Below are 24,613 nucleotides of genomic sequence, written 5' to 3'. Positions count from 1 at the left end.
TCTGGTTTTGAACTAAATAAGCAAGATTCCAACCCATTCCATTGCTTTGATTCGTTTAGCAAGGAGTCATCAGCTTCCATCGGGGTTCGAGAGAGTGTAAAGGCACTACTGCAGTTGCACGTGTATGTCTTTGTATACGTTTGCAGTTAGACAAGGCAGCATCCAAAGTCAGGTAATGGATCATCGGCATCATCATCATCATCATCAAAATCCTATTTCACAATTGATGAATGGGCTAGGCAAACGGTTAAAAAAAAAATCCATACAGCACTTTGTGACCTAGGTTGCACATCGATTCATTCACCAGCTAATCCCTCGCAATTCTGAACTCCACTTCCAAATTCCTCTATTCCTGTAAAGCTCTACAATATTCGAAGACAGAGTTGACAGCCTTGGACGTCTGCGCCAAAATAAAAGTTTTTGCTACAGTCTGTTCGTTCGCGCTCTATGGGTTCCAGTTATGAGCCGCTTATCATGACAAGGATATCAAACGAATCATCTCCAGTTGACTGTATTCCCTCGTATTGGTGATCAACAAACTAGTGTGAATCCTAAGGTCACTGTGATAAAAAGAAATAGATAAAGGCCATGGATCAAACTTCTCTATTTCCATGGGTATAAGCATAATTATATCATTCGAAAAAGCATTGAAAATACATTAATTTATGCCCTTATCAGAATTTTTATACAGCTCACTGGAAGCTGACAGTTGGCAAAAGATTAAATAAATAAATAAAGCCAAAGCATTCGCTCATGAATAGTCATAAACAAACACAGCTCTATCACATTAATCAAAATATGAAGCTTGTCGGTAAACGCATAAATGAGGGAACTGTGCTACGGTAAATAAGTGTGACGCTTTTGGACAATGTGACGTCAGGGACAGAATTATTGGGAGTGATTTTTTTTTTTCTTACTTTCCTCACTCCCTCTGGCCTGTCATCATTAATTTTCTCTCTCTCTCTCTCTCTCTCTCTCTCTCTCTCTCTCTCTCTCTCTCTCTCTCTCTAGCATGTGTTGACGAAGACAGATGGAACTACGATTTCCTGGAGGAGACGAGAAACGAGCTGTCTTCTTTGATCTTCCTCCTTTTCGCCCCCCAGGACCTGCTATTTTCGTCCTTTTGAGTTCCCTCTTTTTATTTTTTTCAATTATTATTCTTTACTTTTTATGTTTTGCTTCCATCTCCGTGTCTCAGTTTATGGTCTAAATTTTCCTTGTTAGAATCACTATGTTTTCTATCGTCTTTTGCTTTCTCTATTTTTTTTTACAATATTTTTTTTTTCTGGCCTTTGAACCCCCCTATACATATTCTTTTTGTCACCCATTATTATTATTTTTTTTTTTACTCCTTTTCCGTGTCTGAGTTTCCTGTCGTTTTTTTTTTTTTTTTTCATCAAGATCTGTATGTTTTGTCTCGCTCTATCTTACTGAAACTTTTTTTTTTACTGTTATTCCTCCCCCTCCTCCTTGACCTGCGTTATCCATAAGGTTATCTAGGTGTGGTCCTGCTCTGAAAGTTCTCATCGACCTCCTCTGACCTTCCTCACTCTCTCCCGGCACTGTACTGCATTTTATTCCTCACCGCCTTACTTCCCTCAGTAGTCATCTTCCTCCCTATTGTTCCCTCCTATCATCTCCTTTCCCTTCTTTCATTCTTTCCCATGCCACTTGTTTTCTTCATCTCCTTCGTCCCCTCCATCCTCACTTTCAGCACTCTTTTCCTCTCCTTATAACCTTCTTCATATTCCCCATTCCCCTGTTACAGCAAGTCTTTTCCTCTCTTTTCTCCTCCTTCACCCTCTTCTTCAGCCACTCCTTAATTCACATTTATATATGAAAGGAATTCTTCGAGACAGAGGACCCTTCGTTTTTTTGCCAACCTCCATTTTCCTTTATTGCTTACGTCTTCTCATCAGTTATTGGTTTCTTCCTCCCTCTGCCTCCATTTATCCAGACTCCTCCTCCTCCTCCTCCTCCTCCTCGCTTCTTCTGCCCCTCCTTCCTTCAGTCACTTCTCCACGATAATTTATAAAGGGCATCCCACCAAAGACCCTCGAAAGTCCTCCCTTATCATTCATCCTTTCTTTTTCCATCTATCAGTTAGTCTGTTTATATATCTATCTCTACCTACCTTTCTATCTATCTATCTGTCTGTCTATCCCTCTATCTATACCTATCTGTTTATTTATACATCTATTGATGTGTCTGTCTCTCTATCTTTCTATCTCTCCATCTCTCTAGCTATTTATCCATCTATCCATCTACCTATCTATCCATCCACCTACCTACTTACCTATCTATCTGCCTATCTATCTACCCATCTATCTATCTATCAGCATGTGTGTTTGTCTCTATCTGTCTATCTATCTATCTGTCTACCGCCTTCTCATTAACTTCACGTCTCTCTCTTTTCCTCTCAATGTGTTTTATGCCACTAGTCACTACACCTTCCCCTCAGTAACCAATTTCCTTCCTCCTTTTCCCCTTCACCTTGTCTTAATCACACCTTCAAAATAATCAACAAAAAGTACCTTACCAATGGGGCTCAAGGACATTCTCGCTTCTTCATCTCTCCTTTCTTCTCCAAAAGAAACTCAATATATTTTTTCCTGTTTTCACCTCTACCTGTACTGGTACATTATGATCATATCACACTTCCCTCTTTGCTTCACCTATTTTTCTTCCTCTTACTCTCACATTCCCAATAATTTTTTTTCTTCTTTCACCTTAAACTCCGCAGTACAGTATATCCCAATTCCTCTTTGTTTCACCCATTGTTCTTCCCCCTACCCTCCCATTGCCCTTCCTCCTTCAGCCACTCCTCCAGGACAATTTGTGAAAGATATCCATAAAATACTCTTTCATTAACTCATACTTTCCTTCCTTCTTCCTTCTGAAGAAATTTTTTTTTTTTGTCCTTTCATCTTACCCATCCCTGCTCCTCCTTCATCCAGTTCCTCAGGATGAATCAAGGACACCCAACCAAAGAGTCTTCTCATCAACCTCCCATTTCTCTTCCTTATTACCATTCACGTAGCATTATCATGTCATTATTTTGTGATCCTCCTAAATAATCGATTTAATTTTCCCTTTTCCTCTCCTTCTCTCCTTCAACCAGTTTCTCAAGATGATTCATGAATGGCAGTCTACCAAAACCCTGTCATCAACCACCCACTTCCCTATCTTCTTCCCCTTCAGCGACTTCACTTCTTCGTCCCAGTAATCGATTTTTTTTTTTCTCTTGGACCTTTCTTCATCCTCTCTTTGAAGATAAATTACGAAGGGCACCCCACCAAAAGACTCTCTCACCAGCCTCACGCCTCCCTTCCTTCTTTCCCTCGTGTCGATTTTTTTTTTTTTTTTTTTTTTTTTTAAGATGCAGAGCATCTCTAGGCGCGGCCCGATCATTCAGTCATACCTATGGATTTTCACACTCAAGGTGGATCACTATAGCAACGCCTCATATGATGTTTTACTTTAATTCCTTAAGTATTTTCACAAGAGAGGTGATTCACCTTTGCGAATCCTCATATATTCCCGCATTTATCTGGACATTCGTACTTATTCTTCCATCATCCTTCTCTCTCCCTCATCCACTTTCTCAAGATAATTAAGAAACAGTGCCCCACCAAAAGGCTGTCTCACCATCCTCTTATTTACCGTCCTCTCTACTAGTTTTGATTCCACCTTTGATTACTTCTTTCCCTCCCTAATCACTGTTCTTCTTTCCTCTCTCCCGTCCTTTTACTTCCACTCTCTCAGAATAAAACACGTAGCGCACCTCACTGTTAGGCTCTCTCACCTCCCTCCCTCTTCCTTTCTTTTTTTTTTTTTAATTCTAGTCTTCTTAGCTTCTCTCTCTCCTCAATTATCTTTTTTTTTCTTCTCCCCATATCCTCTCTCCTTCATCCACTCCCTCAAGATCATTCACAAAGGACGCCCCGCCAAAAGGCTCTCTCGCCAGCCTCCTACTTCTCTTCCGTATTTCCCTCCACCGCATGTTAAACCCTCTTCCTTACATCCATCCCCTCAGTAATTCGATATTTTCTACCCCTTTCTTTCTCCCCTTCTTCATTCACTCCATCAGGACAATTCGGGAAGGATACAACACCAAAAGCCTTCTCATTAAGCTTCCACTTCACTTCCCATCCCTTCCGTCTACCCCTCCACCACACTTTATCCAGTCCTTCCTCTGTGACACGTCTCTCCCCTCTCCCACTTTATGATCACCCGCGCTCTTTTCTACGTCCCCTTCATCAGAAAAAAAAACTCGCATAAAAAGAACTATAGTGCTGGGTGAAGGAAAGGAGGAGAGTCGAACAGGCGATCTGGTAGTGGGCGAGAGGTGCAGGATGTGTGGGAGTAGAGGGGGAGGGTAAGAGTGGGAACGGGGGACAAGACAAGGGGAAGGTGGGGGGATACGGAGCTGAGGGAAGGAGGGGAGAAGGGGAGATGAAGAGGAAAAAAGAAGAAAAGGAAAAAGAATGAATGGAGCGCAAGAGGAAGAGAGAGGGAGGGAGTGGGGAAGACCATGCGATTAAAGATGGATATGTTACCTATAATAAGTCTTGTATTTCTTTTTCCTTCGTGTCGGGGTGAAAAAGAGAGAAAGGGGAGGTTGTATTGTATGGAATAGGTATGAATTTCAGGCAAAGGTGTGAATTATTGGGAAAATTTGGGCGACAAGGGGAAAAAAGGGAAATTATCGACTCAAAAGAATACTGAGAAGACTGTAGGCCAAAGTAATATCTTGAGGATTATGTAGAATAGTGTGCAAAATCCAGATTATCCCTTCAGTACAATGACGTCCTTATATATTTATGCTCCTGCTATCGCCAGGCAGTTTTATGCAATCTGAGAGACCCCTCGTAGTAAAGGGGTTAAAAACAAACTAACACACAAACAAACAAAAACTCCACAGTGCAGGATGAGAGTATGTATGTGTCGGATGAGGTGGTACAGGGAGATGTTACGGGAGCCAACCGTTTGATCGCCGAATATTTAGGACCAAAAATCATGGCTGTATTTTTTGCCCCTCATTCTTTAGCCTTTCGTGCTGTGGAATCGAATAGTGAGGAAAAAGCAGAAGAATGGGAAACTATGTAAAATTCTGACACTGGGACTGGAATGCTGGATGATTATGTGAGATCTTGTGAAAAAAGGCTGCATTAAAACTCTCGATTTCGCAGAGAGAGAGAGAGAGAGAGAGAGACTGCGACAACTCCTTCAGTTCAAGTCTGTTCTAAGTCGGGGAAAGCGTCTGGAGATGGCAGCAATAAAATGAAAAAGCCGCAGTCGCATTTAAAGGATTAAAAGATCATTCATTATCTATTTTTGAATCAGACCGTATGAGTTTGAATGCAGAACAGGGCCGAGAGGAGAGAGACAGCCAGACTTAATTCTTCCCCATGCTGGCAAAGTATGAATCAGAATAGAGTGTGTGTAGTATGGGCAGTGTACGTGAATGACGAAATGCTGTAACGACTATGTTTACGAATGTTAGTCTACATATGTCCCTGGTATAAACTGAAGGAACGCTAAGTATGCCGACCTATGATGGGACATACTTCCAGTGCCCACTTTAAAAGTACGACAAGGCTGAGCTCAAACCCAGACTCAGGGCACCTGTTACCGGGAGGTAAACGCGATAACCACTGAGCCATCATGGCTGACCATCACCACCACCCTGACGTTTTAAAAGGAATGGAAAGGCGAAGAGTAGGTGAAATCCTCTGTTGAAGACATGACCAGGAGAAAGGACTCCCAGGCACAGACCAGGATTCCATGCCTCTCCCCGTCTCGTATGCCGTGGGAGGTATCAGTCTCCTAGCAACACAAGTGCTTGACGGTGGGGTCGCCATATCTCTTTACGCCACCTCAGCAGCACCACCATCGCTTGCCACTGAACGCAGCCACTCCTCACGTACATCAACACCCTCGAAGCGGCCCCAGTGTAATGTGAGCCGTGGATCAGGTAGTTAATGAGGTGACAAGAAAGAAGGAGAGGGGAAAGGAAGGCGGGAAGAAGAAAAAGGGAAGGACAAGACAAGGCGTGGAGACGGGAGGAGCAGAAAGAGGGGCAAGAGGGCAGGAAGAAGGATAACGGAAGAATGAGAGGAGGGGTGAAGGAGAAATCAGAGGGGAAGGAAAAGCGAAAGGAAAGGAGAGAAGAAACCACAAATGAAGAGGAAGGAAGAACAATATGAGGGAGTATAAACAAAAGCAAGCAGCAGAAGACCTACTGATCCTTGTGAGGTCATTTGTAATAGTGTAGGGTATAATTAAAGTGTTTTTTCTACAAGCCTCAGACAAGGACACCAAGGTAAAGTGACCACTCCTATTTCTTCTCCTCTTCCCCTTCCTCATCCTCCTCCACCATGACAGGAGGGAGATACCGAGAGAAGAAAGGGAAGACGAGAAGGAGTGGAACAAAAGAAAATGGCGAATTGAGGAATAAGGATGAGGAGAAAAAGGGGAAAGATGACAAGCAGGAGGGGGAGGAAGGGGTGAAGAAGAGAAAAAACTGGTGGAGAGGGAGGAAGGACGGACAGAAGGGAAGGAGAGGAGGAGAAAAGAAGAGTGAAAGAGGAAATGAGAGAAAGAACGGGTGGAGAAAGCTGAAAGAAGGAGAGAAATTGGAAGAAGAGGGAAAGATTAGAAGAAAGGAGTAAAGAAGATGGAAGAAAGGAAAGGAGGAGTGAAACGAGAGAGGGAACTACCTGAGATGAAAGAGAGGAGTAAAGGGAAGCGAAGAAGAGAAGGAGAAGGCTGGCAAGGGAAGGAGGAGGAAGGTAATGAGAGAAAAAGAGAAAGAAGGAATCGCAGGAGATGCTCAGAGAAAGAACCAAGCCAAACAGACTGGGAAGGAAGGAAAAATGAGAAACGACGGAAACAAGGGGAAGAAGAAAGAGAGACAGACGGGGATGGATGGATGGGAAAGGATAGATGGAGAGGGAAACACATGAAAAGAGGGAAAACGAAGTAGGCAGAGGAAAAGGCGAGAAAAAAAAAGGAAGACTGCGAAAGAAAATGGGAGAAAGGAAGAAGAGGAAAGAAAAATAAGATGAGCATGAAAAGGTACCCTAGGAAAAGGGAAAGGAGGAAGAGAATAAAGAAAATAAATAGGAGAATCAGAAGGACGACAAGAAAAATGAGGAAGCGTAGAAGAAGGAAAAGGAAGCGTAGCATCGGGTAGAGAATACTACAAGGAAGAGAGGAGAAGGGTAGGAGGAAAAACAGATAACGGGGTAGATTAAGAAAAAGGTCAATCAAGAGAATAGAGAGAGAGGAGAAGTGATGGAAAAGAAACAGAAAGGAGAGAAGAATGGAAAAGGAACGGTAACAGATAGGAGGATGGACGAAAGGTAGAAGAGAAAAATGAATAAAATACGAAGAAGAAGGACATGGAGACGGGAAAGAGAGGTTAGGAAAAATGAGAAAGGAGCCGGAACTACAACAGATGTCTTGGAGTTGGTGATGGAGGAGGAGGAGGAAGAAGGAAGGAAAAAGGAGACAGAAGAGAGGATAAAGAGGGAAGACGAAAGTAATGCAACACAATGATGTGCAATGGGAAGTGAAAGGAATCAGTACGTTGGAAGTCAAAACAGCAACGGATCTATTTGTCATTTCGAGCATGTCTGTTATATGGCAGGTCATAACCAAGTATGTGTCGTACAAGTTAGATAAAAGCATAGTAAAGCAGGTAGGTGAGGACGGTGGGGTGGTAGAAGAATGGAGGGGAAAAGTGGGATAGACAGGAAAATAATACGAGAAAAGGAAGGTGGAGAAAATGAGAGAAGGAAGAAAGGACAGAAAAGAGGGAAGAAATGGGAGTCAGAGGATGAATAAGGAGAGAAGAGGAAAGAGAAAGAGTGGAAAAGATGGAGACGATGGGAGAGAGGTGAAAAAAGGGAGGATGAGGAAATGATTAAAGATCTGGCGAGGAGGGGAAGGAGGAGGAGGACAGGAAAGGGAAAAGGGAAGGAATGGATCACGGTGTCGAAAACAGGCTGAAAAAGACGACAAAGGGGGAAAAGGGATGGACAGAAAAAGGAGGGAGGATGTAAACGAACAACTGACCGTAACTTCATGACTGGGTGATACATTTAGCCTTCTCTCTCAGTCAGATTTATCCCCAATTTCCGTACTGAGAGGAAGAGAGAGACTGAATAACAGAGCCATGCCTCAAACAGAATCGCCCCTTTAATGACCACGCCGCTCCCAGGGCTCTCTCAGATAATGCTTGAACCACATTCACAACTCCCGTGCCCACAAATGAATCGGTGTGCTTTTCTCCAACGGCTGGAAAGGAAAGGGACGCCTGCAGCGTGTCTCGGGGTTTTAGAGGTGCAGTTCATCTTAGTTCCCTTCTCCAGCACTTGGCAATTTAATAACGTCTTTTTTCCTTGCTATATCCAGACGATTTTAGTCAGCCGACTTTTTTTTCGACGATCTTATTCCGCTGGTGGAAAAGAAGGGAACGCCTGGAGTGTGTGTTGGGGTGTTACCTTCAGTTCATCTCCTTACTTCCTTTTCTCCACCACGGAATTCAATAACATCTTTTTATACTTTCTTCACACTAGTTCCAGACGATAATATTCAGCTATGGGTAGACATATCGTAGTTTATTTCTATCCCATAAAATAGCAGACGCCCTCCAACAGCTGAATAATTATCCGGGAACAGGTATAGCGAGATAAACAAGGCTTTGAAAAAAGTAAAATCAATATTCCGATTGCTATGAATGCTCTCAGACAGAGGATGATTTAATTTTTTCATATCGAGGGCAGATTTTCTATATATGATTATAACATCTAGTGCTAGTGAGAATCAGAAAAAAACAGATGTCCTCCAACTTAAGCCAGCCTGATCACATCTGTCTCCAGGTGAGGATCAACAACATTCTGATCCGGTACATTGCCTCGGGACAACTCAGTATTGCATTTAGGCTTAATATTATCTAACCAAATTCAATCTAATCTAACTTAAACTAAACCAACCTAACCTAACCAAACATAACGTAACCTAACCCAGCGCAGCCCAACCCAACACTAACCCAAAGTAACCTAACCTAACTGAGTCCAATTTATTCCAACCCAACATAACCTAAACTAACCTAGCTTGGCCTAACCCAACTCAACCCAACCCAAACCAACCAAATCCAACCCACCCCTCCCTAACCTAACTCAATCCAGCTTATTCCAACCCAACATAACCTAAACTAACCTAGCCTACCCCAGCCCTACTCAACCCAACCCAACCTAATCAGTCTAACTGAGCCTATTTGTCCTCAGGTGAAGATCAACACCATCCTGGCCCGGTACCTCGCGTCGGGGCACCTGGACCACCTCAAACACAAGTGGTACGGGGAGCTTCCCTGCTTTGGTATTTCCGCCGACATCTACAAGCCTCAGGCCCTTGAAATCAGGTACCATACTCACATATTTTCTTGGGGTGAACAGAAACTTGCATGCTTAAACTGTACTTTTTGTCTCCATGCAAGCAGCTACCAAACATCTCACAGTCAAACTAGAGTGAATATTACCTTTTCTCGACTTTTAGTTATGCAGAAAATTCTCGTCAAATTTTCTACCATCCCTTCCAATGCAATTTATCTTTGAAATAACTCCTCAGTATCAATTTATATGCTACTCATAAATTTTAACTATCAAAATTCATTACCGGTACATATAAATCATCCAACGGAACAAGAGACGTGTCGTATACAGAAATAAATGGGAAAGGAAAATATGCTAGGGAGCCTCCATTAACGATGAGAATACAGCACTTAGAAAACATCCCTTTAATACCTTCCCTTCTTCAGCACTGTGGGGGGCGTGTTTCTGCTGCTGACGCTTGGTATTGGCGTGGGGTTCATCCTGCTGATCTTGGAGCACGTCGTCTACCGCTACGCACTCCCTTCACTCAGGACAAAGCCCAAGGAGTCGTTGTGGAGGAACAGAAATCTCATGTTCTTCAGTCAGGTAAGATGGCGGGATTCACCTGAACATAAGGAAATAAATGAAATGTGGTGGTGGTGATGGTATTATGACTTCTGCTACTACTACTACTACTACTACTACCAATCATCATCATCATCACCATCACCCTGCTGGAGAAGCAATTAACTCTTTCCCACCCTCTTCCAGAAACTGTACAAGTTCATCAACTGCGTGGAACTGGTCTCGCCGCACCACTCTGCCAAGGAACTCGTGAACAACTTGCGAAGGGGACAGATCATGGGGCTCTTCCAGAAATCTGTCAAAAGGGTAAGTGGCACGGGGATGTGGGGTAGGGGGATGATGAAAGGGGAAGGATGATGAATGGGGGAGTAAGGGGTGAGGCGCGTTAGTGGAGTGGAAGGAAAAAAAGGGGAAAGGGGAAGAGAGGACTGATGGACTGCGTGGGAAGGAGTTGGGTATACAGGGATGGAAAATAGGAATGACAGACGGACCGGCAGATAGCTTGAAAAATACAGACTGATTGATAAAGATAATATACTTAATGACAGGTAAAAATATATACATTGCTTGAGAGAGAGAGAGAGAGAGAGAGAGAGAGAGTTGCACATATACATACGAGAAGTCTGTAGCAGAGTAAAGGAATGCGTATTGTAGATACGCAGGCTGAAAAAGAATGAGGGATTCGGCAAAAAGTAGATGGATTTTTAATGGAATGAAGGATTTGTAAGAAGAGGATATTATCAGTAGAAGGGAAAGGGCTTTGGGTGTAGGAAGTAGGAAGGGTTTGAAGGTAAAGAAGGGAAGGGGGTTTTGTAGGCAGAGAAGGGAGGGGATTGTGGTTAGAGATGTGAGGGGGTTTGTAGGTTGAGATGGGAGGAGGTTTTGTAGGTGGAGATGGGAGGAGGTTTTGTAGGTGGAGATGGGAGGAGGTTTTGTAGGTGGAGATGGGAGGGAGTTTTGTAGGTTGAGATGGGAGGGGGTTTCGTAGGTGGAGATGGGAGGGTGTTTGTAGGTAAAGATGGGATGAGGTTTGTAGGTACAGATGGGGGGGAGTTTATAAGTAGAGATGGGAGAGGGTTTGTGGGCAGAGATGGGAGGGGGTTTGTAGGCAGAGATGGGAGGGGGTTTGCAGGCAGAGATGGGAGGGGGTTTGTAGGCAGAGATGGGAGGGAGTTTGTAAAGCGATGGCCAGGAGCTTGTAAAGAGATGGCCGGGGACTTGTAGGCAGAGAAGAAAGGAGGCTTACAGAAAGAGACGGGAAAGGGTTCGCAACAGGGATGAGAGGAGGTTTGGAGTAGAAAGAAAGGGGGTTTCGTTAAAGAGATCGTCTTTGTGGCGTAGAATACTCATATGAGCCGTATTCTTAAAGTTGATGGATATGAATAGTATATAAGTCTTTAATTTCAGAGAGCTATTTATACAACACTTGAGATCATTTGATTTGGTAAGGGTGTATGTCACTTTATACAGAGTAGCCAGTAATGAGGTATGAGGACAAGGGATTTTACTGGAGTGCGTGATATCAAAATGACCTGTAAATGATGGGATTTTCCTATCCTTCTCGATCTCAGTTTTAGGAATACGGTCATTGGGAACATTTATATCCAATCTGAAGATTGTATGTAATGAAAACAGTGTACTTAGTTCTGCCACTTATAAAAATGGCTACCTAATTTTCCTGCAGGAAGTTGAAAATTCTCTGTTGAATTAAAGACATACTGTACCTCATACACAACTCACACTGCCACAATTCATACTGCCACCACTTACAGTGCCACATCTAACACTGTTACACTTTCCATGCACACTTCAATGTCACACCTTCAGTCTTCACAGACACGCCTCTCACTGGCACACCACACCTCACAATCGCCCCTCACTGTCACACCTCGCGCTAACACACTTCGCTGCCACACACCAAACTGCCATATATCAGTGTCGCTACAATACCACACCCCATAGCCACATACGAGTATCACACCACTAAAACTCCACGCCTCACACTGCCACACCTGTTCCCTACTGCTCAGACACTCCGTATAAAGTTACCTCTGAAGCAGTGCATGTACTGTTTATGCTGGTGATTCACTCCAGTTTCTGCCTAAGGAAATTTATGCGTATTATCCATTACTCTTTAATTTATAAGCTGTCATACGGTAATTTATTCATAATGAACCCTTTCAGTTTTTTTTTTGTTTTTTTTTAATCTTGATCTCCAGACAGTTCTTTTCAGCACAAATGAGGCTCTTCGAACTGGAGGAGTTAAATATACCCTTTACTGTCCCCTTCATTACTATGTGACTCTTTCCAAGCGAACACGTCACAGTACTGAAGAGGTTAAAGAGATTGTTGAGAAGTTTAAATTATATTGAAATATTTTTGTAACAAGCAAACAATAGTTTGAATGGAAAGACATTAAAGGTGTCAGTAACATCCAGAGTGTGATTCACGTCTTATTTCCATAGAAGGAGAACGAACAGAGAAGGCGAAGGAAGAGCAAGGCGCAATTCTTCGAGATGATCCAGGAAATAAGAAGGTGGGTGAAACAGAGAATGTGCATCGTGCTCTTATTGTTCTTGAAGGCTCCGTAATTATCACCTCTTCCTTGTTTTATCTTTTTTCACATTCTCATGGGCTAAACTTCTGTCGAACGACGGTTTTTTATATATTTTTCTTACTACCTCCAGACGATTTCATTCGCCTTAGGAAAGACGTTTCGAACTGGAGGGGTTATATACAGCCTTCAATAACCCTTTCACCACGAAAGGTCTTCCTCAAATAGTATCAAATATCAAATTATCAGCTTGGTAGCCAGGGTAAAAAAAAAAAAAAAAAAATGTCCTTGGACTGAAGGAGTTATTGGGCCCCTAGGTTCCTCTTCGCAGCGACCTATTATATTGTATAATTATTTTCATAGGTTTAGGAGGCACACTGGCACCTCTTCCTAGGAGACTATGTTTTGCGTATTATATCTTAACCAATTCACTGCTAAATGTCACTGCGAAAATAGGCCCCATCAACAGCAAAACCAGAACTCTAAAGGCGTCACCGAACTGAAGGAGTTAATACAGTTTATTCTTAAACCATTCTACAAGACGACTCATATAAGCCGAATAAAAGCGTGTGGCAGTAAAATGAATATAACTAAACAATAATATTCTCAAAATGAGACGTTGTCATAGAGAATGGGCTAATAGAGTCGTCCTACCTCAATACCCTCTTTGTGGGTCGCTCCACTACGGCATGTCATTCTTACCTGCAATGAGGCCAGTATTAGTTTGCATGGTCAAAACATGAGTTAGTCGTGGAGTTCGTCGACGCATACCAGTCTGTGTCAGAAGGCCTAACAGTCAAAACAGTAGTCAAGATAACATAGTACTGTATATTCCTGTATGACCCAATTTGTAAGAAATTAATGACTGATGAAAGTTACCTGTATTAACACAAGGAAAATCAAACAAACATATTGCCAACGCTGTGACAGGAATCGAACCCAGGACTCTCAGATGGGAGCTGGGTTATTAAGTATTCTTTTTGCTTTGTTTTGAATTTTGTCAAGTTGCTTTGGTGCAACCTCTCTACATCCACTCCACAAGGATGGGCAATATTCGAGCTGAGAGCGCACATGACTCTTGTAATTTATAGCTGACTGCTCCTCAGTGAAGAGGTTACGGATCCTGTACAATAATCCAAGTTTCTATGAGGCGGTTTTAACAAGCGATCAAATATGAGAAATCCAACTGAGTGTATTGTTAAGCAAAACACCGAGAATTCCAATACTTTTAGAGATAGATATATTGGCTGCAGTGAAGGTAATAACGAATCAGGCAACACCTGTCTGTTAGTAAATTGGATATATTTGCTTTTTTATAGCATTTAATTAGACACGGTTATTTTGTTGCCATTCAGTGATCTTAAATGTCTTGATTTAAGGAGATTGCTGCGCGGAGTTGGGAGTTGGAGTGTGAAGGAACTGTGAAGTGTTGAGTCATAAGCATACGAGTGAATGGAATTATGGGTGACAGACAAGAGATCATTAAAATGAATGAGGAAAAGAATATATGCCGCACCTACAGTGCCTCGATCTTTGTCACTCATTGCCTTAGTCACTAAATCTTATTTGAAGGAAGGGGTCCAAACTTTACAGAGGGTGTGCTGAGGGGTCGGGGAGGGGAGTTATTGATGATGTGTCTGGTCTGCTTCCGGGGTGTGTCTGAGGTATGTGTAATGTAACGCTGGGACGTGTCTGGGGTGCGTCTGAGGGATGGCTTGAGTGGCTGCGGTATGACCTGTCTTTTCAGATGATAATATCATCCCCATGTAACTCCTTCAGCCAAAACACTTTCTTTTTCCGCTATTTGACGCTTTTATTCAGTTTATGAGAGCACCCAGTTAGTACAAAGGGATAATGGAGGTTATATCTACAGTAACCCCTTCGTTTTGATTTTTTTTTCAACCAGGTTAAATTAAATTGTCTCGAGATTCAATAGAATAAAAAAAAAAGCACGACATCGGACTGAAGGGATTATTGCCTTCAATACAGTGAAGTTTTTATTTCATTCCTGTGACAACCAGATTCTCTTATTCTCCGTGGAAGAAGACAGCTGGCAGTAAAACGGTAAGCAACAAACTCCCTTAATTCTTTACTGTAGGAGGTCTTCACATACAGTAGATGAATACAATGATCTGGCAATAGCAAGACCAAATTAAGAAGGCGTCACCGTACCTAAGAAGTTAACAGAGACGTACCGGTATACACAGTAACGTGTTCCTCGCCAGTTGCTCATATTTTAGCTTGGATGGATAAAACTAATCTTTGAGGTAACAGAATCAATTTTCAGATAAGTACTGTACATGCAAGTTAACAGTGTGGAGATCATAAATATAAAGAACAAATCCTTTGCACATATTCCAGCTGGTAAGAAACAGACAAATCTCAGGTAGTGACGTGAAGTACGCCTAAGCAAGAAAAAGTATTAAAAAAAAAAGTGCAGTGTTTTCCCTGCGAGGCGGAACCAGGATTTCGAAGGTTTGGATGATGTGTGCAGATTTTGTGGTCAATTTCGCTGAGCACGTTATTTGATACTTCTCCTACTCTTGTGTGTTTTATATCTTTGTTTCTTCATCCTGCCTCGCCACATCCCTTAGGTGAAAGTTAGGGATGAGATGAGGAAAATGATGAAGATTACTATGACACTGGACAGGCTCAGACAGTTTTTTTTTTTTTTTCCCTGTGTTTTTGTGTACTACCTTCCTTCCCCATGCCTTATGTGGGAATGAAGACAAAGATGATGAAGATGATGATAATTTCACTAAGCATGCTGTCAGAGAGTTCTCCTACTTTGATGCTCTGTTTCTTTGTTTTTGAATCCTCTCTCACCCACTTTTTTAGGAGGGAATTAAGGTTTGGATGATGATGATGATGATGATAATGATGATGATGATGATGATGATGATGATGATGATGATGATGATGATAATGATGATGATGATGAGATCCTCTTTCCACAGAGTGCAGAAGGCTGAGAAGGAGGAGATGGTGCCAATTTCCACCCCTACAACTATGACAGGAGGCTCAAGAAAGGGGGAGTCGCCCACCGCTGAGTTGCCTGAAACCACTCCAGCGCCCCCCTCACCTTTCTCCTCCCCTGCCACACCAGCACCCATCACCATTGACTACCTCCCAGGACCCAACCCCCACGAAGATTCCGAGGGCATAATCGTTGTCAACAGTTCAGTTCCCATGGGCAAGAAAGAAAGAGAACCGAGTGTGCGGAGTGTGCGGAGTGGACAGGAAGATGTAGTTAAAGACGAGGACTCAAGTTCAGGGATTCTTATTCTCAAAGTCAGTGATCCGGAGGGGGTTTTAGATGCTAATATTGTAAATCAACAGCTGGAGGAGAGGCAGGCATATAAAATTACCGGTGAAGGTGCGGTGAGTGAATGTGAGGTGTGTTCTTGTGGTGCTCAAGACAGTATCAGCAGCGGCAGGCGTAAAACATCTGGGGGCTGTCTCAACTGCCTTCAGCGCCAGGACAGTTCTAGGCAAGCACGCAAGGTCGCGGAAGGTGCTTGTCTACCTTGTAGTGCTGCATCCAGTGTGAGAGAAACCTCGCTCAGTGACCCTCCACTCTCCAGTGTCCCTGGTACGGCTAATGGTTTAAGGTTCAGGAGCAGCATACCTAATCCCGCCTATCCTTACTCCCCCTCCATCATCACTGCCACCACGCCCAGGGAACGATTCTCTTCTGACTTCATCAGACCCTCTGAGACTTCTGACGACCCAGTGTGGAGCAGCAGGTCGCTGGAGGAGATGGAACATGCGGCTGGAGACCCGTTTCTTGAGCCGGGTTACGAGGGTGTGCGACTGGTGCCCCTCTCAGAGCAGGCCGCACTTAAGTCATCAGGTTCACTCCAACTGGTGGCGGCACTCAGCCCTGGTAAGCTTCATCATCTAGAATTAACGATTTGCAATGATGCAATGTGCATTTCATTGCGTAACTTGCAACATACATCGTCCACACTAATATCTTGATGTAAAATGTAAAACTCTATTGCAAGCTATAATCAGTATTATGATAACTCGTCATTATGCTGTAGTTAAGAATCTGATAAACTCAATAAAATTTCTTACTTAATTTGCAAAACCTAATCAGCCGTATGTTAAACGTAAAATAACTGTTCCTATTATTATTCTGCTATCCAACAATATAAATTGATAGGATATGTAATGAAAATATAAATGACTTACCATTACCAAGATACCAATTTGATCGTACTATTACAGCAGACCACGAGCAAGTCAAGGCTGAGCACCTGCGTCATGTGAGCAAGGCCGACCTGTGGCAGCTGTGGCAGGCCTCTGAGAGACATCTTCGTGTTCGACTCCGTCAGGCAGAGTCACAGAGAGACGAGCTACTCCGACTGGTGGCCAAGCTGCCTCAACGGGACCGTCTAGGGCTGCCGGAGGGGTCCAGTGAGGAATGGGAGAGGAGATCACCAGGGGACGTAACTGGAGAGAGTCACGGGGAGTCCACGGACTACCCTGAGGCTCGGGGTCAGCCAGTTACCCCGGTATCATCAGGCAGCTGGCGGGGTGAGGATGCCAGTGACTCTCAGCGACCCAGGTCAGTCAGGAGAGCTCACAGGGAGAGGCATAGGGAGGACACGAGGATGAAAAGTGTGAGGCGAGACTCATCCACTACACCTAGAAAAAGAAGAAGACCAAGATCCAAATCACAAGACTACTTAGACACCAGGAGAAGCCCCGAGTCTCTAGAGGACAAGAATTACCAGCCTAGGTATGAGCCTCGCACATCTCCATACAGACACTCAACCAGGAGGAAAAGAGATGACAGCCAAGAGCGAAGACGAGGATTAGACGATATTGACATTCTCACAGGAAGAGCAAAAAGTCTTCATTCAGCTGAATCTGTGATAGAGAGAACAATCCTGGCAGATTCAGCGGGTGCTATTTGTTCCACACCTCTGCCTCTCCTTCATTCCCTTCACCAGCAGAGCAGAAGTGAAGCTGAAAGGAATTATAGTTTTCTTCAGAATTTGCCACTCGACAGGAGAGAAGACAGGTTACCTCCCGAGAGCTATGGTGAACATATACACCTCCAGACTCTCAGTCGGGACCTCAGAGGAAGAGGCTACGACAGCGATGAAAAACTTGAAGAAGAACGACTCAGAAAGTCCGAGGAGGAGAGAATGTCACTGAGAAGACGGAGAGCAGCGTATCGTGCCAGCGGGGGGCACGGGGAGCAGCAGCAGCGACGGCCGAGAGAGAGACTATCCTCCCGTGAGTTTTCTGAAAGCTTAAGCAGGAGAGATTCGTCCCTACAACGAGAAACACGTCAATCACTGCCCAGGAGACCCTACGAGAGAGACACCAGAAACATCAGTCCGTTTGTAAGCAGTCACCGGCAGCATTCATCCAGAAGACGGACCTCTTACGAGAGTTCGTCTGATCAGGAGGATGGTCGGTACCCAGCTGAGGTCCACTTAAGTCGAGAGTCAAGTGGCAAGAGGCACACCCCTCAACACTCCGTTTCCAGGACTTGCGAAGGAAGAAGAGATCGGATAGAAGAGAGGCGGAGCAATGAGCGGAAACTGTATCGGGAAGTTAGGGAACCACCTTGAGCAACTTTTAACTTCTAGGAGTGAGTTAGCTTTCCTTCCCTACACATCACACACGTCACACCCTCTCAGCCAAGACGCTCATCATCATCCCGAGCACCTCAGTCATACATCATGACTTTTGTTGATATAGCAGCAGCGAACTTGTTTTGTCAAGAGGCGCGACACACCATGACAATGGTGTGAAGCCTCCATATTTGTTCTGCCTTAGCATTTGATTGTCCAGTTGTACATACATGTTGGGAATATAAAGCGCTTACTTTGAATCACTTTTATTTGTGCTACTTATGCGGCATTGTTCATAGTCATTGATACTGAATGGCGTTAATATGCATCACAAGTTTGTTGACACCATGGTGGCTTATCAACTACCTGACCGGTAGACCCGTGAACACAGCTGTAGCCACCACTACTGCCATGGGGCCTCAAGCTTAGACACCCTGCAGTAAGGAAGCATGAAATAAATCGCCATTTTTGTGTGGGTCACTTTAAGAGCAAGTGTAAATACTGAACTCCTGTGATTCATGTTGCTTATTGACCATAAGCATTACAAGGACATCCATAAGCTTTAAACCAACCGTACCAACCACATGAGTTAAGTGTTTACAACAGTTCAATTGGTGTCTGAGATACAAAAATGCCAGAAACTGCCCCATTTTTGTTTACTGCAGGGTTTCTACTCAAGCTCACCCCTCGTGCGTTTCGTCCTTCAACGTCTTGTGATGCCAGAATTTTAGATCCGCTTCTCCCCATGGGAGCCGCACAATCCAGGTTTTGTATATAAGCGTCTTGTTTCCTCGTGCTTGGGCTTCTTACCCTCACTAGCATCTGTACTTGAGGTAGCTGGACTTTGGTTGCATTGTGGTTGTCTTGGTCGGTGGCATAATATATTTTGTTACTCCTGTCCTTGTTAAGCTAGTGCAGTTACTTAGCAACTTTTACACTTCTTCCAAAGCATATTGATTAGGCACATAGAGACCGGTTCTTCACCCAAGTTTCTGTCAGCTGTGTCAGCATTTACTTAGTTGCAGTTGTCATTTCTGGCTTGGTAGTTCTAAAGATGTCGAGTAAACTATTAATATGAGTAATAAGTTCATAATCAAATAATGTACATAAAAATACAGTATTTTGCTCCAAATACTTATCAAATGAGGGATATGGTAATTTGTAAAGCAAACAGCCTTTGAAGCTTCCTATTATGTATAACTTCACTCTTGAATAGCATTACCCACGGGATCAGTTATTACTGTCATCTGTAGGTAGTTCACTAGGGCAGTTACGTCTATCTTTTGTATTAAGTGAGTATCCCAGGATTCATTTAAGCGTAGCAATCATATAAGGACAAATTTTTCACGAAAATAATCAAAAAGTTCCAGAGTGTGTGGTGGACGGAAGTGTTGATAAAACGCTCGAGGCCGGATGTTGGTTTTGGAATGTGTGAAGGAAACTGACTACAAAAACAAAAACAGAACTGAAACCCACTTCTTTGAAGACGTGGGCAATTGGGCTAGGATGATGTTGAGATGTTGCTGATGATGGATCCCACAAACAGCTGGACTGAAAACTCTTAGAAACCAAAAGCAAACATAAAAAATATATATACAAAAAACTTGTTGAACTATGCCATAGTGCGTTTGTTTGTTTGTTTGTTACGAGTGTGTCGCATTTGACGGTGGAAAACAATCACGTCAAGACACCGACTTAAGTCTATAAAGTGCTATATTCTAGTTCCCTTTTTAGTATCTCCTTCACATTGTTACGTACAGTGCCACACACACACACACACACACACACACACACACACACACACACACACACACACATGAATAACTGCGGTGCTTAGAAGTGATAATAGACAAGCGCCAAAAAAAAAAAAAAAAAAATGGCTATGGAGGCTCTTCTCTATAGTGTAACAAAAAAAAAAAAAAAAAAAAAAAAAAGCAGAATACGAAGGTTCTTTTTCTTCCATTTTTTTAAGCTTAAAAACAAAATCATGATGCCAAGGTTCTTTTCCCATGTTTGGTATTGAAAAGTACAATCGGGCTACAGAGGCTCTTTACCTGCATTTCAGTGATGGAAATAAGTATCATGAAATATAAGTTCTTTCTTTATATTCTAACGATGAAATATCACTCCGTAGCATACTGGCGCCTGTCTACTACCTCTTGTGAACGCCTCATTTACAAAGTTGTATAGAAGTGCCAAACTTATCTAGATACAATAGTGATCGTGTGAGTGAAGTCCTCGTCAGTGCTTCAGTACATCTTTATGCTAATCACACCGTTTTGAATCATAAAAAAAAATGTATAAATATATAAAAATACATAACTAGATATAGTTTTTGATAATGCTTGTAGAGAGAGTGCATAAACGAGTATTAAAAGAAGTATATTATAAAGTCTTTTCTATAGAGAGTTACTATTAATACACATACCGGTATGAATTCGCTCACGAAAGCTACGTAAATGCAGTCTGTTTCGTCAGACTGGACTCTCGCAGTTCACATTTCGTGCCAGAATCAAAAAATGCAGTCAAATGCTCCGACCGAGAATCAATATTTTTTGGTGCATATTCTATTTGCCTTAACACAGCCCTTTTGAGGATCCCCCGATAGGAGCAATCTGCAGTTAACAGTTATTTTACACCGTCTGGAAACACCGGGTTATATTTAAAAGCTATCTGTAGCTTAGGTGTTGGAGAGGGAAGCTTTCATGTGGTGGCACCGATATAACTGGGAGGCTCAAGTGCAAGAGGAGGGCAACTTAAGCCTGCAGTCCACCTGGGTCACGTTTCATTTGAGCCTGGGGCCGCAACACCACCAACCCTGAGCTAGACTCTTTCAATTCAATGATGTATTCATTATCTCATTCTTGCTATCTCAGCCGAATATAAGTTAAAGTGACACTTCTCAAACTACATGGGGCTTACAGCCTTCAACAAGCAATTCACAACTGGAAGGTTATCGTAAGTGTAAGAAAATCGACTGGAGGCAGCGAGAATAAACTGAGAAAATGCGTCATCAGAATAAAGAGGTTACGCTGTTTATAAGCCTGGTTGTTTATAGTTTTATCTTCGCTCATGCAACCATCAGGCCCTTCATTAGCAAACTACAGTGAATATTAATGCGAAAATTACGAAAAAAGCAAAACGCTTACTAATAATAAGTAACATAAAAAACTGTTTATCCAGTCAGTTGGTTGAGATCCTTCAGAAGCACCAACCCGTGCCACAACCTAATGCTGCCTCCTTAACCCAATCTAGTGACGTATTCTGTATATTTTTCTAGCAATCCCAGGACGGTTCTGCCAAACTCAGAGAGACTTCTCATAACGGAGGGATTACTGACGGCTTTTATCTTACCCCTCGAGCTCGAAAAGTCTCTCCTAAGTTAAATATAATGGTCCAAAGGTAGGAATTAAATATATATATATATATATATATATATATATATATATATATATATATATATATATATATATATATATATATATTGGTCAACAAGAATCAGTTAGGTAATGCTTTCGCTTAGCTAGTTCTGTGCTGCAGACGTGTAAAGAACCTTTAACTGCAACTGTACAATAATCTCGTGAGAAAGAACGAGAGAGAAAGAAAGGCAGCCGGAGGGAAAAATTGTCTAGAAAATAAACTGCAAATAATTTGTGTTATTTTTTATAATTGCAGCATGGGAGGGGGTGAGAGGGAGCAAAATGGAAACAAAGTATATAAATAAGCACATCTTCATCCTCTCAATACGGTGACGTCTTAGTTCAGTCTTACTACCACCATACGAGTTTATATAGCTATGGACATACATTTGGCAGTGAATGGGTTACTGAAGGTATGGTTCTAGTTGCTGTTCCACAAGAGGCCTCTCCTCAGCTGAGTGCAATTAATATCTGGAGGTGGCAAGAACAGATAAAAATGACAATCGTACTACAGGGAAACTTTCTTTGATACGACAGTGGTGTTGCGGTGAACAGCCAAAGATGCCTGACAAAGCATCATCAATAATCATTATTATGATCTGAAATTACATAATAAAAACAGGAGTTTGAATGAAAAGAAAATGGTGCTACAATAACAAATGCACATCATCACTTCCGGGTTTGGTAGTGTGAGTTGGAACAAGAAATAACAACTGCTGGGGCCCGGGAAAGGTGTCTGGCATGTCTGTTATTTTTTTTATGCAATGAACAGCTCAAAGTATCAAAGAAGGTTGTAGTTCCATAACACTCAGGCTCATATGACTCACAGTTGTTTATAATCGTGTGGCGTTATTTGGAATAGAACACAACACAGCTGACCCAAACAGGGGAGAATTAAATAAGAAGGAAACTGTGTCATGCAAATCAGTGTAAAAACACATCTTCGCTAAAATTATACTATACGATAGGTAATTGCCGGGAGGAGAAGCTGAGAGCATCTATCACACTCGCATCTTTAAATACTGTAATGCTCTTAAGTGCTGTCAGTAGGAGGGGGGGATGAGATGGCCGTGTTCTCATCAGCTTAGCAGGCTATTTAACACCTCTTCCTGGGTAATTTATTTTGCAAGCTACACCCTACTACTCTCTTACATATTATTCATGGTCTGTAATATCGACACAGACTGCTTAAAGTAACATACAAGGGAATATAAACATGTCATATGCAAAAAAAAAAAAAAGGAAAAGAAAAAGAAAAAAAAGAAAGAAAAAAGTAAGAATAAGGTACTGGGGAACCTCCTAAACCAAAGGGGAAACATTTCCGATAAGAATATATTAGTATAATATTTTTTATAACTATGATAACTTGCTAAAAGAAGGAGGGCCAAGCGTCGTTAAACAGGCTTATACCTTAAGATGAGACGTGAGCGTTTGATACACATTTATCGTATAGGTAATTCCCTTGAATATCTGATTAGAAAGAAAATGTGTTAAGGGAATCAGTGATTCTTATAACATGGAAAGGAAAATAAATTAGTCTGCAGCTTATCAGAGAATAACAAGGGAGAGAATAATCTCACACAGCTATGTAATGCATCTTTAGGTAGTCTAAAATAATGATGATGATGATGGTGCTATACAAGTCGAGTCAAGCACACTTCTCACTACCTCCTTTGTTTACATCAGCTAAGAAAAACGTATCAAATGACCTGAAGAATGAATGAAATCTGTACAGAACAAAGAGGGAAAAAATTACTAGTTCCTGATTCATACCCTTTCAGTCCAGTGGCCCTCTTTTTATTCTTGTTGGTTTCAGGGGATTTTGTTGTCCTTTTGAGAGGCTTTTTTGAACTGGATGAATTTGATATAGCCTTCACTAATCTCTTCAGTACGAGAGGCCTTTCCAAAGCTGAATAAAATCGTCTGCAAGGAGCGAGAATCAACTAAGGAAAAAAAAGGTGTAACCAGCATCAGTTGTTTAGAACTGACGGAACGATCGTGGCATGCAAGTCCCTTATTTCTGGCAGTCGCTTATGGAAAAGCTGCGAGTGTTCGATATGGGATTAACCTGCATGCCACGTTTCACAGCTCATTCAGCTGCGTGGTAGAGAACATCAGACACACTACTTCTGCTCACTGATTTCACAAACGGATGTCGGAACGTGAGGCTTCCCTATATCTTACCGATCTCTATTACCCCTTGAATCTGGTGCCTTCAATTATGGGTTTTAATTTTGTTGCATCCGAATTATTTTATTAAGCCTCTATGATACTCAGTGAACTGGGGAGATCAATTATTAGCAACATCAACTCCTTCACTGAAAGACGTCTTCCCTAAGCTGAATAAAATCGTCCAGTAGTAGAAAAAATGAGGAAAAAATAAGTCATGGGACTGAAACGGTTAATAATACGGTGGTAATTTCAAAGCTCCGTAACATCTGAGTAATTGTCATCATTCCCAAGAAATAACAGCAAGGAGTGTAGGAAGGGTATAAGGCTCTATTCCACTCACTGGTATAGGGGAGAACAGTGCCTGGATATGAAGTAGGTGTGGTGATGTTGCCACATGGACAAAGTCGTGATCTGTTTGCTTTCATTCAGAACAAAATAAATAAAATGATGGGAAGATCACGGAGGTGACGAGGTGTGTTGGGTATTGCTTTCAGCTAAGATAATTACGTTTTTTTTTTTCCTTTAAATCTATGGCTGTTACTGTTGCAGTAATTTATAACAAATGTGGATATGTCATTACATGTAAGGAAAATTCTACTGGCAGAAAATATTAATACTTCTTGAAGATCTGTAGACAAGACCCACCAGAGGTACACAACATGAACTAAAGTGTTGGAAGCCTTGTTCGACGAAACCGAACCCAGCGCTCCTCGCCTCTCCCTAAAAAACCATCTGTCATAATCTAATAGTTTAAGTAAATGTGTCTTTGGCAATTATAGTACAGACAGTGATTCATGAACTGAATTTTCCACCTCCCCAATTTCAGCAGCTGTTTTTCTTAATACATAGCCTACTTCAATAAAGTTATACGAAGAGGAAGTATCCTTGTCTCCGACATATTTCCCATTA

The 24,613-nt window shown here is 42.3% G+C and overlaps 1 protein-coding gene across 1 annotated transcript in view; it reads left to right on the top strand.

Moving 5' to 3' along the window:
• The window catches only part of LOC145412583 (uncharacterized), a 449,765-nt gene extending 431,655 nt beyond the window's left edge, over positions 1-18,110 (top strand). The window contains exons 9-14 of the mRNA XM_080282490.1: positions 9,297-9,430; positions 9,827-9,986; positions 10,152-10,271; positions 12,431-12,501; positions 15,477-16,405; positions 16,756-18,110. Of these exons, the coding sequence (XP_080138616.1) occupies positions 9,297-9,430; positions 9,827-9,986; positions 10,152-10,271; positions 12,431-12,501; positions 15,477-16,405; positions 16,756-18,110 (2,769 nt within the window). The remainder of the gene's footprint in view (positions 1-9,296; positions 9,431-9,826; positions 9,987-10,151; positions 10,272-12,430; positions 12,502-15,476; positions 16,406-16,755) is intronic.
• Positions 18,111-24,613: the final 6,503 nt, after the last annotated feature.

Source organism: Coenobita brevimanus, chromosome 93 (assembly GCF_032717465.1).
Source record: "Coenobita brevimanus isolate Jiangsu-jjx chromosome 93, ASM3271746v2, whole genome shotgun sequence".
Lineage (NCBI taxonomy): Eukaryota > Metazoa > Arthropoda > Malacostraca > Decapoda > Coenobitidae > Coenobita > Coenobita brevimanus.
Note: the sequence above shows the minus strand (reverse complement) of the source record. Positions and strands in the feature narration are given on the sequence as shown.